Source organism: Magnolia sinica, chromosome 17 (genome assembly GCF_029962835.1).
Source record: "Magnolia sinica isolate HGM2019 chromosome 17, MsV1, whole genome shotgun sequence".
Lineage (NCBI taxonomy): Eukaryota > Viridiplantae > Streptophyta > Magnoliopsida > Magnoliales > Magnoliaceae > Magnolia > Magnolia sinica.
Window position 1 is genome coordinate 57,297,730 of NC_080589.1, and position 17,388 is coordinate 57,315,117.

At 41.2% G+C, this 17,388-nt stretch overlaps 1 protein-coding gene across 4 annotated transcripts in view; it reads left to right on the forward strand.

Annotated features, from left to right (window-relative positions):
- The first annotated feature begins 570 nt into the window (after positions 1–570).
- Positions 571–17,388, forward strand: part of LOC131231899 (uncharacterized) — a 102,047-nt gene continuing 85,229 nt past the window's right edge. For all 4 annotated transcript variants that reach the window (XM_058228256.1, XM_058228255.1, XM_058228257.1 and 1 more), the window contains exons 1-2: positions 571–730; positions 14,311–14,464. In XM_058228256.1, the coding sequence (XP_058084239.1) occupies positions 14,342–14,464 (123 nt within the window). In that variant the 5' untranslated portion in view covers positions 571–730; positions 14,311–14,341. The remainder of the gene's footprint in view (positions 731–14,310; positions 14,465–17,388) is intronic.

Sequence of the window (17,388 nt, forward strand, 5' to 3'; positions counted from 1 at the left end):
AGGTCGGTAGTCAATAGAGAGCAGTCTGAAATAGACTGCTACTTGCACGTGCAGGATAGAATACCAACAGCTGGTATCCTATCACACGTGCAGTATACCCAAGGCGTCCATCATGAATCGTGCGTCCTTGACAAACGACTGGACGATCAGCTCATTAAGTCAATCCCACGTGCAGGAAAATGACCAATTACACAAAAGTCCACCAATGGTCTACATTGAACGCACACGTGTGACACACTCGATCATCGTATTTTCCTGATCTTCTCAGAAAACTAAAAATTATGTCCTGAATCTCGTGATGAACGGACTCGATCTATCACAAGTGTGGCCCACCGCCCCGTGTTACCGAAGGGAGTTTTTGAAAAAAATTCAATTTAAGAAAAATCCCCCCCGCATTATTTCCCCCAAATCTTTTCCCTCGCAACCACGTCATACGTAACGCCTTCGCAACGTCGCCGTCATCTTCCCGAAATAACGCCGTCAGTTATAATACGCGGCAAGCACCCACAACCGTCCGTTCCTCCACGTGTCACAAGCAACCGGACTCCAATCGCCATTCCAATCCACTTTTACGAAGTACTTGGCGTCCGTCACTGGGAAAGGTAAAGCATCTCACCTTCGTCTTGCTTTATATACTCTCTCTCTCTCTCCGTTGCTTTCATTTGGCGGTTCTGGATTTTCGTTTCGAACATTCTCTCTCTTTTTATCTCTCTTGCTGACATAAGAAAAGGTGAGATTTCTTAATCGTCTCATTCGTTTGATTTTTCTGCATTTTCTCAATTTTTTCTTCTTCATTTGAACTTCATTTTAGTAAATTCTAGTCTTGATTCTGCTTCAATTAGGGTGTTTTTCCTTGAAATGTGATTTCCATGAATTTCGTTTCTGAAATTTCAGTGCTTTTCTTGAAAAGATTTAAGCTGAGAGTTTGCAGGGATTTCGCATTTTCAGTGCTCGACTTTGATGTTTACAGACAGCTGCTTAAGTGGGAAATGTCTGATTTTAGAGTTATTTATTTATTTATTTACGCTGGCAGATTATGACGATCTATATGTATGCAGAATGATACTGTACACGTGGTACGAATGTTACTCAATCCTAACCGTTTAAACCGTAGAGTTCATTGCGGATCGATCTTAACTGGAAAAATGGATTGAAAGGATATCAGGACTGTCGGTTTGGTGAGAATGAGGTGGATGGTTATATGTAAATAAGTAAATGGTCCAAATTCAGTCAATAATTTCCATTGATTGGACTTGTTTTGGGGATATGCCTGTGTATAGTGCCATTCATGGCTGGACGGTTTGGATTGGTGTATAGTGACGCTGTGTGAAGATTAGATTGTGTGCATGAGTATGGATGCCATACTCTGCCATGTTATTGATGTATTTCTCTTGATTTTGGGACTTAAGGTGATAGTTTACCGCCATCTTTTTAGTTATCTTGGCCACTGGACTTGTGGGATGAACACATGTCAAACCGCAATGTCCAAGTTGTAGGTTGCATTGATCATGGACTGAAAGTTACAAACGCTGAATGGTCTTGATCATTCAATAGGTGGCTATCAAATGGATGGTTGAAAATAAAATGGGCAGCAGTCCTAATTCAAAAAATAAAATCTTTTGATTAGTGTGAGTATCAGGCTACTGTCTACAATGAAACCCAGGATTTGGAAGGCCAGGATTGCTATGCAAGTGTCCCATACCTATGGTGGATGAGACACCACAGCTTAAAAATGGGTTGAGCTATCACTAAATCTAGTTCTATGGCATGGTCAGCAAACACTATTTTGGGGTGCCAAGCACATCTAACGCCTAGCACAACTCAGATGAACTGGGGCGAGTAAGAAAATAAAGCCAATTGAAAAAATAAGCAAGTCATAGAATCAGTGGAATTTCAGGAAAAAAATTTACAGAATGAGACATGCCAACTGAAAAATTGGGGTGAAGTATCCCCATGGTCTAGCTCCATGGATTGGTTTGAAAACACTCTTTTGAGGTGCTAGTGTGTTTGGCTCCTAGTACAACTTGAACAAGCTGGGGCAATCAATGAAGTCCAATTTATTAATGGAAAAAATAACAGATCATAAAAAATCTTTTGACTGTTCAACAAAAAGGTGAGTTTGACATGGTATGAAGGGAGTTTCTTTGTTCTTCTTTGTTCTTTGCTGTAACATTCTATGACATGCTATAAATAGTCTAGTTTTGACTATTTATAGCGAGTTTCTTCTTTGCTTTGGTTATCCAACAAAAAGCTTCTAGCTGGGGAGGGGCTTAGATGCGTGACACTATAAGAAGCAAAATTGGACTAAATATGAAATAGTTTAAATAGGGAAACTTCAAGAAAATGGTGAAATTTTTCAACGAAACTTCTAGAGAAGTTAAAATAAAATCAACCCTATGGCCAATTCATAGAGTGACCTACACTAGTCAACATGTATTTTTCCATACATTGCAATATTCAACGGTGAAATCGGAAGGAACTAGTATTTACTCAAATTCCTGTGTCTTTCACCTTCAAAATCAAAATTTCATGCTTGAAATCCATCTTGTTGCATGGAACTCATGTGTAAATATTGATTTCTACTTGTTCTCTTGGTAATATGTTGAAGCAATGAATTTAAACAAACTTCCCTCACCTTGTGGGAATGTTGCCTTAGTTTACCCTCAATTCATGATTTCTCTATCAAATTCATGTCTTAATGTGAAACAACACGTGAGGTTGTTAAAACAAACCAAGAAACAATAAAAAAAAGTGTAAAAATGGTTTTTTTTCCCTTTAATTTTGGATTTTTATATTCAGTTGGATATTGCATGTATCATTGATCTAAAAAAAATTGTACAAGTGTTGTGATTGATATCAAGTATTTTTATGATGTGACCCCGTGGATATGTTGCGATATTTCGACATGTATAACCAATAGCATCGTTTATACGAGATAATGTTGTATCCCCCTAGAGGTTGGGGGATCGACTCCTCTGTTGGAGCTCCTTGTTCATTGGATTATTCCCGGACGGATGGAATTGACATTCCTTTAGAGTCTTCAGCAGAGCAGGCAAGGTTTAGGAGTTAGTTATTCCTAGGGATTAGAAGATGTGAGGCGAATCGAGCAGTGCATACTCTTCATGAGAGTAGCTATAGGGGAAAGGAGATTTCAGTTTGGAGGGCTAGGTCTGGTTGGGGGAAGTCAATAGTAGGTCTTATTAGAAGGGAGGGGAAAAAGAGGAAGATAAAAGCAAAATCGAAGAAGGGAGAGGCCGAGGTAGTGATTTTGGAGGGGATAGGTGAGGGGGAAAAGAAGGGGCTCATTGGTTAGCGCTCCTTCAAGGAGGCTATTGTTGGCTCGAGGCAGGTTGCTAGGATACCAGAGGAAGTCACTGCAAAGGGAAGTAGGAGTGTTTCTCAAGGGGATTGACATTGGATTTGGAAAGAAGATTTGGGGGGTTTGTGGTTGTGTAGATGGAGGATACGATGATGGAGAAGCTCCGAGCCAGGCTAGAGGAAGAATGTACTTTGAAAGAAGGGGACTTCTCAGTGAAACCAACAAGGGAAAACAAAGTTTGGATAATGATGAAAATAGGCTTGGAGGTGGAGTGAATCGTCTGCTCAGGTGGTAGGCCGATTGTATCTTTTTGCAGGTGGTTGGAGAAGTTGATGTTCGGTATGGAGGAGGCTTGGTTTTTATTGTGGGGGATTCCTCTCGAGCTATGATATTTGGAGGTTTTCTAGGTGGTGGAATCTTGTTTGGGCGAGGTGTTCACCATTGACCTCGGAATGGATGCATGGGAGGAGATCGGTGTTGTTTGGATTCTTGTTAGAAGGAAGAGGGTGGTGAGGATCCCAGAATAGATTTTGGTTTCGGTACATTTGGTGATAGTTTACCTCAAGGTGGAAAGGGAGGTGAAGGTACCTTGTTGATGGGGAGAGGTTTGGAAGAGAAGGGATGAAGGAGAGGTGGTGGTGGAGGCACAACGGGAGGGAGGAGTATGTAGTTTCATTTTTGTGCTATTGCGGAGCACCAATCGGGAGAGTGAAGGCGCAGTGTGAAACGTTCATTGGTGGGTAAAAGGTTGTCTGTACGGGGGAGCTTGGTAGAGTGACACTTGGTAGCAAGGAAGAGATGTCATTGGCGGTTGAGGCAAGTTCTCTTGTTGTGCATACATGTGTATGCTTCTCTGATCAAGTGTGGAACACGTGGGGGGCCTTGGGGAGAGGGTGGTAAGGAGTTATCATTCTCCCTTTCCACGTGGAAAGGTGACTGTGATGGGAATGCAACTGGCGGTAGGAGAGAAATGCAGAGGGAGGCACCTCAAGACACATGTAGGGGCAAGACCATAGTGTGCCATAAAAGCCGTTATGGGGCCGTAAAGGCCGTTACGTAAAGGTAATAGTGGCAACCGTTACTTGTTACAGGGTTGTTACAATTGTAACGACCGTTAGGGAAAAAAATGACCCATAATGGCTGTTAAGCCCCTGTAGCGGCCCATTGCACCCCTTGCAAAAGCTGTAATAGCCCCGTAACGGTCCATTACGGGGCCAATACAAGTTTTTTCAATAAAAAAGTGACCATAAAGGCCATTACGAGGGTCACAACAGTCGTTATAGCCCATATCATAAAGGTAATGGTGGTGGCTGTTATGGCCATCATTATTGTTATGGAATACCTTGGACGAGACACTCCCTCACTGCTATGTGGACGTCTGCGACGATGAAATTTCATCACCTAACAATGACAAAAGTGGGTATGGGGCCGATGCTGAATATGAAGCTAATAAAGAGTGAGTCGGTTCTATTGTAGGAAAGAAGTGTGGGCGGTTCAGAATTTTGATGTCGTTCAAAGCTACATGTGGCAGGTGGGTTGGGTTTAATGTTGAAATTGAGCTTGACATCGAAGGAGATCCTTTTAATCTAGATGAGGCATGTCTCTGGTGATAAGGGGAGATAGGTGTGTGTCTTGAAGGTGTTAAATTTCACACTTGTGCCAGTCATCCCTTGTGTGATTTTTTTTACCTTGTCTCACCTAGATTACCACGACACGTGGCCATCAACCTTTTCTTGTTTCTCAAGGTGCATTATAGCTTAGAGATTTATGAGAGAAGCTTCGAAGATGAACAACCTCTTTTGTCGATCCTTTAGCGAGAGGGGAGAGGGAGGGTCAAGATCTTATCTTTAGTGTTGAGAAAGCCATCGAGGGCAGTTTGTTTTCTTCGGAAGATGAGTGTGAAGTGATTTTGGAGATGGGATTCCAAAGCCTGGAGATTTCCCCTCTTGCTTGGAATTCTGCTAGAGAACTCGAAGGCGCAATGATGGAGGAAATACCTGAAGATGAGGTCTTGCTAGATGCGACTCCTCTTCAGACATTGAGAGCTCATGGTGATGGGGGGCACGATTTGTTAAATTAGAGTAGGGAGGAGAGTAATTAATAGGGACATTTTCTCACTTGAGAATAGCTTGCCTGAGACCTGAAATCATCAACACGGGATAAGAAGTGGATGAAAGATGCTTTAGGTTGAGTGGGAAGATGGTTGGGGGTCACTTATGGGGAGAAGGATGACGATGTTACAACCTTTCTTCAATTTGTAGCAAGCAACAAGGGGCAACTAGAACCTTCAAGTCAAGTTGGTGGTGAAACCCAAGAAATCCCACAAAGGTTGGAGAGAGCAATGTAATGTGAAATCTTCCATCAACTAAGTCTTTGATAGTAGGGTTACTGTTTCGAAGAGGGGAGAAGTGGCTAAGTTGGTTGCTTAATGAAGATTCTTTCATGGAAAGTTAGGGGCTTAGGTTGTGGGGATAAATGATCTCAAATTTGAGATATTTGTCAGAAGGTGAAGGTTCACTTGATCACCTTTTAGGAAACAAAGCTACTATCTTTCGATGGTAAGATTCGGGATTCGTTGTGGGGGGTGAAGTTGAAAGATTGGGTGGCGTTGGAATGCTATGGTTTAGCAAGTAGGATTATCGTTGCATGGAATAAGAAGATATGGAGTAAAGAATATTCTTGGGTAGGTTCTTTTTATTTATTATTATTATTTTTGTTCTTCTTAAGGAAACTATGTTAGAATTCTATTGGAATTTTACGTCCTTGTATGGGCCGTGCTCGACTATCCGTAGACCTTTTTTGTGGGACAAGCTTGATTATATTGGGTTCTTGGATTGGGTTCAATAGAATGATATGGTGGGCCTGTTGATGGAGGGTGATTTGTTCACATGGTTGAATGAAGAAGACAATCCATCCATGTTTTGTCTTGATAGGTTCTTGGTCTTGGAAGACGGGGTCGAAAAGTTTTCCCTTTCGAAGCAGTTTCGTTTGGCTAGAGTGGTCTCGGATAGTAGGCCGTTCTTTTTGGAATCGGAGGGAGAGAATTGGGGTTTGCAACCTTTTTGGTTCAAGCTGTCTTGGCTAGAGGTAGAGGGTTTTTCCACATTGGTTCAAGATTGGCGGGTGATGCAGGACGTGAATTTAAATATGATATGCAAGATTTCAGGCTTAGATCACACCAATTCAGAAACAATCACACAAATTCCACGTCCCACATGAAAATCCGAACATTCAATTAAAGGGGAATCTATGCGGGTCCAAGCTGACACAGGCTACGACTGGACCAATAAAAATTATAAATCAAACGATGTCAAAGGGAAATAAAATCAACTACTTATGCATAAAAATCAGTTGCTAATCCAAGGGATTCCCTAATTTCAATTCAAGGAACCCTAAGGTGATAAAAAGGGGCAAATTAATTAGGGATTATGTAATCTAGGGTTAGGATTCATGAAAAACGGCTATGAGAGGATAAAAGAGGATAAAAACCTGAGCTAAAAGATGATCCCACGTGTGGACAGCAACAATGGCCCAGACAGACGTGCGTGTGATCTCGGCCGCACGTGTGTGGGGCCCACTATTCAGAAAAAGGCCACTTGGCTCTGGTCGGCCAGGGATGGACTCCAAAATCCCCAAATCTCAGCTCGATCTATGTACGGTTTGTGCGTGGTGCCCGCCGAAGTTTCAGCTCGCCTGCGGGCCGAAATCTGGAAATCTGCTGTAATGAAGAAATCTGATGCAACAAAAGGACAAATTCGAAGTATGGATGGTGAGGGAAGATGGAAAAAAAAGATGATGGAAGATGGGTGTGAATTGGGATCGATGTGGCTTCGCACCACGGTAGTTAGCCCTTCGAAAAGGGAGGGCTTTGCACCCACTTTTGAATTCTTCCACAACTCACGAAGAGAGCAGAAAAATAAAGCATGAATTTTTTATTAACTTCAATGAATCAAAAGAACTACAAGGGGTGCCTATTTATAGGGAAAATCTTATACCCCAAAACTCGCACCATGTGCGTAACCTATTACTTGGCAATGAAGTAAACTAAAATAAAAACCAAATAGAGAAATCTAAAGCGTTCACAATGTTTTAAATAATAACAATAAGCAAAACCTAAAATATGAAATCAATCCGACGAGTGGGCCACAATCATGAGATCCCATGATGGGCTTTTCTTGACTATCGGGCCCACTTTTCTGAACCAAAACTTGACTTCTAGCTAGGAGGCCCTCCCTGGACGTCGTCATCTAGCCAGATTGATGATGGGGTCTTCCTTCTGTGTATGTACCTGCGTAGGGGTGGTGGTGTGCGGGCGTGCGTGTGCACGATGTCCTCATCAGCGGGCCTCTTTCAAGGTGGAAGGATTTGCAGGCTTTAGGTTTAGTCAGAAGCTTAAACTGTTAAAAGGAAAACTCAATACTTTGAACTTGGAGCGAGGTTCTTGGAAGTTGGGAGGAGGAGCCCGATTTGCTCCTTTTAGAAATTCAGGAGTTGGATATTAAAGAGGGAGTGAGTCTGATATCTGAAGAAGAGAAAGTGAGAAGATTGGAGTTGGCTCTTAATTATGTTAAGAGAGCAAACGAAGAGATTTCGAGCGGTGTGGTTAAAAGAAGGTGACAAGAATACCAAAATTTTCATAGCATTACTAGTGTAAGAGTGAGAAATAACAACATAAGCAATATTATGGTAAATGACAATTGGGTGGAAGATAAAGAGGAAATTGGGATCCTTTATTGTTCACTTCTACAACTTTCTTACTAGTGAAGGGTGGAAGAGACCTCTTTTAGATGATCTTGAGTTAAAAAGTTCATTGGATTCTCAAGCTTCTTCTCTCGAGATGTCAATTTTGAAAGAGCTTGAAAAAGGCCTTGGGGCTGGATGAGTGCATTGATTTTTGGAATAAAGCTAAGAAGAATATTTCTAGCATTGTTTTGGAATTCTTTGAGAGGTGTTTGTCAAGGAAGCTGGAGGCTACTTTTATTGGCATTGTTCCCAAAGTTGAAGGAGCTGAAAATTTGAAAGATTTTAGGCTAGTTAACCTCTTGAGGGGTCCATATAAGATCCTTGTGAAAATCCTTGCTTTCAGATTTCAAGTCTCCTGCTTGCATTATTTTGGAGAATCAGGTAACATTTGCAAATGGGAGACAAATATTGGATAATGTATTACTTATTTACTTAGTGCATGAATGCATTGATTTTAAGCACAGAAACAATGAGGTGGGGTAGTTTGACAACTTGATATTGAGAAGGCTTGTGATCACGTGGAATGGTAATTCCTTGATTATATGTTGGGTCGAATTGGTTGTGGTCGGAAGTGGAGAAGTTGGATTCATGAATTTATGAGTTTGGCATCGTTCTCGGTGTTGGTCAATGGTTCTCCTAAAGGCTTTTACAAGGCTTTTAGGAGGCTTCTTCAGGGAGACCCTATATTCGTATTTTTGTTCGTGGTGGTGGTCGAGGCTCTCAGTAAGATGCTTCTAAAAGGTTGAGGTAGGTCTTTTTCGGGGGCTTAAGGTTGTAGTGACAAGGTCCCATGGTTATCCATTTTTTGTTCGGGGATGGCACCATATTGTTTTGTGAGGCGGATATTTCTATGGTTGACAACTTGTGGAAATTGTGACGTGTTTTGAAGTTGTCTCCAATTTGAAGGTGAGCTTGACGAAATGTGAAATTCTTGGCGTTCAATTGTAATAGGAGGTGCACAGGTTAGCGAAAATGTTCGGATGTGGAGTTTAGTCCATTCCTTTGACTTGTCTAGGCTTACCATTATGTATAGGGAAGCATGCCAAACATCTTTGGGATAGAGTTGTTGAAAGAATTGAAAGAAAGCTCATTAGTTGGAAGAGTTGATATTTATTGTTGGGAGGTTGATTTATATTCCTTAAAGCGCCTTTCTCAAATGTGCCTTTTTATAGTCTTTTTTAGATGCCCTCATTCGGTGTTAGCAAAGGAAGACCATGGAGGGGTGCAATGGCTAGCAAGTAATGGGACTTGTCCGGGAGGATGGTGGATTTAAGACTAAGGTATTTCGTATCGGTAATGGTGGCCATAATGGTCACCACCATTACCGATATGGGTATCGGCCATAACGGCTGATACGGGGGTGTAATGACCGTTATGACCCTCGTAACGGTTGAAAACTTTCTTTTGCCCGAAAAATTATGAAAAAAATATCTAGAAAATCTAGAATAATGTAAATGTTCTAAATATGTATTCATTTTCTGTTTTGGATATGTTTATGGTAGCGTAACGGTCCACTCTTTGGTGAGAGTGTTGTATCGAGCCGTCTGGTGAATTTGTGAACATGATGTCTTTAATGTTTACACATCACAAGAAAGCATTAAAACTTTAATAATAAAAAAGGCACAAATACTATTTTTTTCTTTTTTCTTTTTTGAAAAAAATGCCATCGGAGCTTCTATTCGCTCAAATCACTTCAATTTACGGTTTTAATATTAAAAACTATAGTAACAGTGGTCGAAATCTATTATAAAATGATCTTAGGAGAGTTTTTGGAATGACAAAAGTGAAAAAAATGAGAAAAATGAATTTAAATAGAAATAAATGAGTGGTTGTCTTCAACAATTACAGGGGTAATAGTTGTTATGCCCTGTAACGGCCTTGACAGCCACTGTAACAGCCGATACGATGATGAGGACATCATGCGCACGCGTACGCTCCCCACCTTACACACCTATTCAAGGGGGAGGAAAGCCCCATTATCGATCTAGATTGACGACGACATCTACGGAGGACATCTTAGTTAGGGGGCTGTGTTATGGAGCATTGGAATGGACCCGATCATCATGTGGATTCCACTATTGGATCTCATGATCGTGGCCTACTACCCTTGATGATCTAGGATTTTGAGTTTCAGTTATTATCATTATTATAAACATCATGAACGGTTTTGATTATGCAGATTAGTTGTTATTTTTGTTACTTCATCTCTAAGTATTAGTGTGCGCATATGGCGCTGCTTTTAGGGTTTAGGGTTTTCTTATAAATAGGCAACCCCATGTAGGTATTTTTCATTGAAGTTTTATGAATAAAATTCTGCGTTTTTTTTCTTCTTCTCTATCTCTCTGAATTGAAGAATCTAATTGGGTGCGAAACCCTCCCTTTCTCGAAGGGCTAACTACCGTGGTGCGAAGCCACAACCATCCCAAGTCATTTTCACCCCTACACCCAACATTTATCATCTTCTACAGCCCTCCCATCTTCAGATTCACCCCTTTTTGTACCCAGGTTCTCCTCAATAGCAGATTTTCAGATTCTGGCCCATAAGAGGGGTTGAAACTTCGTGGAGCACCACGCGCAAACCAAGCAGTAGATTGACACGAGATTTGGTGTGTGAGTGGGCCACCCCTGGCCGATCCCACCTTAGGTGGCTTTTTTTGGTTTCGTGGGCCCCACACACGTGCGGACAGGGATTCACGCGCGTGCGCCTTGGGCGGGTTGTTGTCCACACGCGTGGATCATCTTAGGTTCCTTCTTTCTATTTCTCTCCTCTCTCACCTTAATCCCCTACCCTAACCCTAGATAGTCCCAAATTCCAAGTATTTTCAACTTTTGCAAACCCTAGATTTTCCCCTAATTGAAACAAGGTGAATCTCTTGTACTGGGGAACAATCCTTTGCAAGAGTAGATGAATCTTACACTCCTTTGGGCATTGTTTGGTTTATAATTTTACTTGATCTAGCCCTAAACTTGTGTAGGCTTGGACCCCCATAGATTCCCTTGATTGAATGTTTGATTGTATGTGGGACGTGGAATTTTGTGATTGTTTAAAATTGGTATGATCTAAAACTTGAAATCTTGCATGTCATATTTAATTTCATGTCTTGCATCATATGGTCTTAAAAAACCAATTGTCTCGTTTCAACCCTGTATTGCGTAACGGTCATGGCCGCTACCTATACGTATTAGCCTTTACTGGCATGTCGTAATGGATACGGAACACCTTGTTTAAGATGTCTGATGGGGACATCTCGCGCACACGCACACCCCTCACACATATACGTAAAGAGGAGCGCCCCACCACTGATCTGGATCGATGACGACATCCATGGAGGGCCTCCTAGTTAGAGGATTGTGTTTTGGTTCCTTGGAGTGAACCCAATCATCATGTGGATTCCACCATTGGATCTCATGATCGCGGCCCACTACCCTAGATGATCTAAGACTTTGAGTTTTGCTTATTATTGTTATTAGGAACATCATGAATAGTTTAGATTGCTTTGATTAATTGTTATTTTTGTTAGTTCGTCTCTAAGTAATAGTGTGCACACATAGTGCAACTTTTGGGGAATAGGGTTTTCTTATAAATAGGCAACCCCTTGTAGTTTTTTTTTTTCCATTGAAGATTATTAATAAAATTCTGCGTTTTCCTGCTTCTCTAATTCTTTGAGCTGTGGAAATGTAATTGGGTGTGAAACCCTTCCTTCTTCGAAGGGCTAACTACCGTGGTGCGAAGCCACATCCATCCCAAATCGCCCCCACCTCCTACCCTCAATATTCATCATCTCCCACAGCCATCCCATCTCCAAATCCATCCCTTTTTGCAGCTAATTCTTCCTCTATAGCAAATTTGCAGAATCAGGCCCTACAGGATGGCTGAAACTTCGGCGGAGCATCGTGCACAAAATGGACATCCGATCGGCCCGAAACTTGGCATGAAGGTGGACCTCCGCTAGCCGACTAGACCCCAGTTGGTTGATTTCAGATTCGTGGGCCCCACACACATGCGTCTGGGCCCAGCTGTTGTCCACACGTGTGGATCACCTCGGGTTTGTCTCTCTCTTCTATTTCACTCCTCTCTCACCTTATTTCCCTAACGCTAACCCTAGATAATCGTAAATCCCAAGTTCTATTCCACTTTTGCAAACTCTAGGCTTTTTCGATTTGAAACATGTAAATCTAATGGATTGAGAAATAATCCTTTGCATGTGTGGATGAATCTACTCTCCTTTGAGCATTGTTTGGTCTATAATTTTTAATTGATCCAGCCCTAACATGTGTAGGCTTGGACCCTCGTAAATTCCCCTTGTTGAATTTTTGACTTTATGTGAGATGTGAAATTTTTGTGATTGTTTTTAAATTAGTATGATTTAAAGCTTGAAATCTTGCATATTATATTTAATTTTCATGTCTTTCATCAATGTTGTTGTATAGAGCTTCTGGGTTGTGGAGAGCTATTCTCTTGATATCTCTTAAATTCCAGGAAGGAGTGTTTTTAGTTGTGGGAAATGGAAGCTGTATCCACTTTTGGGAAGATTTATGGCTTGGCGATTGTGTGCTTGAGGAGGCATTTCCTAGCTTGGCCTTTCTAGTGTTGAGAGGAATATCATAGTTGCTCATTGTTATTCCAAATTTGGTGAGGAGGTGGTGTGGACTCCTTTGCCAAAGGGGTCTAAGTTACAAGGAAGTTGCAGAGTTTATTAGCCTTATGGAAAGTCTAGAGCCTATTATGCCTGGGAAGTTGAGTGAAGATTTGATGATATGGAGGGCCCACAGCTTAGGGAGTTTCTCTGTTTGGGCCTTTTATAGATTGCTGACTAGTTCACCATCGGCTACATGTCATAATTCTTAGTTCTGGAAATACATGGCTTCTCCAAAGGTGGCAGTGCCTTTGTTTGGTAGTGGGGAGGAAGAGAGCGCTCGCTGTTGATAATCTTATCAAGCGATCTTTGGTGCTCCCTAATATATGTATCATGCGTATGGGGGATGTCGAGTCAGTGGATCACTTATTTCTTCATTGCCCATTTATGAGGATGATTTGGGAGTGCTTCATTTCAAACCTTAACATTAATTGGGTGATGCCGGGTTCAATTTCTGACTTTTTGGCTGCGTGGCATGATGAGAATAGATATGGATTTGTTGGCTTGGTAGTTCGGAAAATTGCTTCATGGATGAGTGAATGGGCTTTTGAGTTTAAGGATCTGGACCCTTGTATCCTTCTTGCCCTTTTGGGCCTGTAATTGTTTTGTATACTTTTCCACCTTTGTTTTGAGGTGGCTTTTCAAATAAAGGTTGTTGCTTAAAAAAAAGTGTTCCCCCTAAATTTTGTATATGTGACCAACGAAATTGAAAGTTTTAGCTAGTACATGCAATACATAGAACACTGAATTTAGGCACCTACCACTATTCTTTGGTTGTCTCTGCATCCCCCTTTTGTAGCTAGAAAGTAGAGAGTGGTAAGTGACATATGTAAAAAAAATTTCCCCTTTTGCTGGCTTATTTTTCTTTAGTAGGATTAAGAAAGGTAAATAAGTATTAAATGGCTTGTGCGATGTGCACACATTGCTTTAGGGCTGTGGTGCTTCATTTTTTAAAAAAAGCCCATTAGTTGATTTTGAGCACTGTAAATTTAATGCTAGATCTCTAAAATGGTTATACTATATGTGAAGCCCTACGCTTGACTTCCTTTATGTGAGGCTTGGCTGAGTAGTCCACTCGTAAGGCAAGGGATGTGAGGCTTGGCTGACTGTAAGTCGAATGCCATATCTCTATAATGGTTATACTACATGTGATATTCAATACATGTTGTTCTTTTTTGGGACTATATTCGATTGGTTTATTTTTTTAATACTGCCCATATATATCCATGTTATGGCATATGATTAGATGGTGTTAAGAAATTGTGGCAATTTCATTTATGATATATCTTTTTTCTTTATTACCCACTTTGCGATGCATGCAACCAATGGGCAATTTTTTGGTTTTTTTGTTGTTGATGTGCACTACTACCTCATGTTTTCTCTATTATCCAATTATGATTATCTATGATGCCATATATTTTGAATGAAACGCTTTTAACTCACTTTCTATTGCTTTATAGTCATTGTAGGCCTGAGTAATCATTGCATAGGCTGCAGAATGTTTTGGATACTTCATATATTTCTTAACTTCTTAATTTTTTTAATAAGATAATCATGTTTTGATATGATCTCTTTCATTGTCCTTTGTTCCCACTTTTTTTTTTCCTGCAGCCGCTAATGGGACTAGATTTTACCATATTACATGGAAATGTTGGAAAATGAGGGAGGCAGACATAAATCTGGGACCATGACTGGCACTTTAGAAGACATTTGCTCGATCCCAAGTGAGAGAGCTATAGATCGATTGACCTATAAGCTTGTCCGTGTACGTGACTTTTCTTTATAATGCAGTACCTTGTTCATATTTGAAAATAGGGACACTGATCCTCTGCATTTCCATAATTGGTGTTCCACCTAATTGCATCATAAGTTTCAGTATCAGTTACCAACTTCAATTCCATTCTACTTGTTCTTGGCTTGTTGATTTTTCCCCCTTTAAATTGTTAATAATACTTGTAGGATTGTCTCTGCTCTCTCTCTCAGATAGTTGTGCCTATGCTAAAATCATGAGAAACTTTATCAAATATCTTACACAACAAGTGTGGTTGGTCTTTTTGATTCTTTGACTTGCCTTTGGTGCTGTGTAGGTCAATTGGTAGTACATCTCATTATATATTCCTCCAAAGTGTTTAATGGCTATGATACTTGGATTCTTAAGGCATGTTTGGATGGTGGAGTTCCACCGTAATGCAGTGTAAAACTTGTCATCATTACCCCTCGTAGCCGATTGGATACACCAAGCTGTCAAATCATAGTAATCTGTCGGAATTACCATCGACTTGGATGGGCGGAGGTGCATTGATGTGGCATAGTTTTGTGGGCCCCATCATAATGTATGTGTTATATCCACAATTCCACATTGCCCATTTATCTCGTGGGATCATTTTATGGGAAGAGACAAAATGAGGCACATCCGAAACGAAAATTGACCACACCACAGAAAGCAGTTGGAATTGAAGGCCTGGCATTAAAAACTTCCTGCGGCCTGCAGAAGTGTTGGATGAAACTGGCCTAAAATGATATTGCAAAATGTATGGACCGTGTGGATATAACACATTAGGCAATTTATATCAACGTGTATCTAATCATGTGAGTACATTACATGCATATCAAAAAAAATGAAGCCGCCACAATGGTATTGGTATTACAAACAACTTTACTCTGGACTCTACTGTGGTAGTGATAATCATTACCCATTTACATAACATTACACCACATTACGGTGGAATTCAGCCATCCAAACACGCCCTTAAGATGTTGGTGAACCCGCTTTAGACACTTGGATACATGGTGTTAAAAAACGGCTAAGATACAGCCGTATTGACCTCCATCGTTATATGATACTGGGTGAATAGGCTTATTGGTAAAAAAGGGCTGTAATGCAGCCAAAGAGTTTCATTTTTTTTTTTTTTTTCTTTTTTCCCCTTTGTCTTATTTTTGCACTTTTTCCTTCATTTCAGCCTTAGATGAAGCTTCAAAACTTATTTTAGGGAGTGTTTGACATCTCTACAAATAAGAGTTTATTGGCTTATTTCTTAACAAACAAGTTTTTAGATTGTTTGGTAAATGTCTAATTATGCAGCTTATTTATTTATAAAGTGGAAAATAAGCTTTAATTTCGTAAGTTAGGGAGGGTTCACCTCTTCTTTTAGAGCTTATTGATCTAAAGGGGTAGAGGTTATGGCTTTTATCCAAATTTTAAAATGCCAATTATACGCTCACATATCTCTTTGCAATTTCCCCCTTCCCGTCTTTCTCATTTGTGGCTTCTCCTCTCCTTTCCTCTCTCCCAGATGGCCCACATGATGAACGTCCCATACTGGAAGGTGGGGGCCGCACATGATGAATGGTCCACATCAAGGTCGCCCCACATAATGGACAGTTAACATCAAAGGTGGGCCCTGCATCAAGTGGACCTTGCATGGTGGACGATCCACATCAAGTGTACCCCACCTGATGGACGGTTCACATCAAAGGTGAGACCCACATGATGGATGGTGGGCATTGAAGGTAGGCTCACATGATGAATGACCCATATTGAAGGTGGGGCCCCACATGATGGATGGTCCACATCAAGGTGGGTGTTCACATCAAAGGTGGGCCTCACATGATGGATGGCCTACATCCAAGTATGGCCTCACATGATGGACTATTCCCATCAAGTGGGCCCCACTTGATACACAATCTACATAAAAGGTGGGACCCACATGGTGGATGGTTGACATCAAAGGTGAGTCCACATGATGAGCAACCCATATTAAGGTGGTGCCCACATGATGGATGGAGTGGGCCTCACATGGTAGATGGGCCACATATTTTATGTGGCCCACTTGATGGATGATCCACATCAAGTGGGCCCCACCTGATGAATGGTCCACATCCAAGGTCTCCATATCCAAAGTGGCCCACCATGATGGATGATCCACATAGAAGGTGTGCCCCACACGACGGATGGTGGACGTTTAAAAGTGGGCTCCAGATGATGGATGGACCACATCAAAGTGTGGCCCTGCATGATGGCTGGCCCACAACAAGTGCCCCCCCATGGATGGCCCACATTAAGGTGGGCACCATGTAATGGGCAATTCACGTCAAAGGTTAGCTGGCCCTAATGATGAATGGCGGGAATGATGGACAACCCACTTTGAAGGTGGGGCCCACATGATGGACACATCAAATGTAGGCTCCTTGTGATGGGTAGTGTACATAGAAGGGCCCCAAATGAAGGACAATTAACATTGATGGTGGGCCCCACATAATGGATGGTGCACATCAAAGGTCAGCCCCTAATAATGAATGGTCCACATGATGGACAGCCCACTTTGAATGCTTAACCAACATGGACGGTCCACATCAAAGTTGGCGTCCGCATGATGGACAATCCACATCCATTGTCCAATGTGGTTGACGACCAACATTCAAGGTGAAGAGGCATGAAGAGGTATGCTTGTTTATGATGAGTTGTTGCAATTTTTTAAAATGACAGCAACGGCCTCATACCTGAAAAAAGCTGTTATTTGAAATAAGCATGTTTGAATGTTTTACCAAACGTGCTTATTTGAATGTTTTACCAAACGAGCTTTAAAAAACCTCTTATTTGAATGTTTTACCAAATGTGCTTCTTTCAAATAACAACTTTTTTCGGGTTTGAAAAAGTGATTTTACCAAATGAACTTATTGGACAACAAG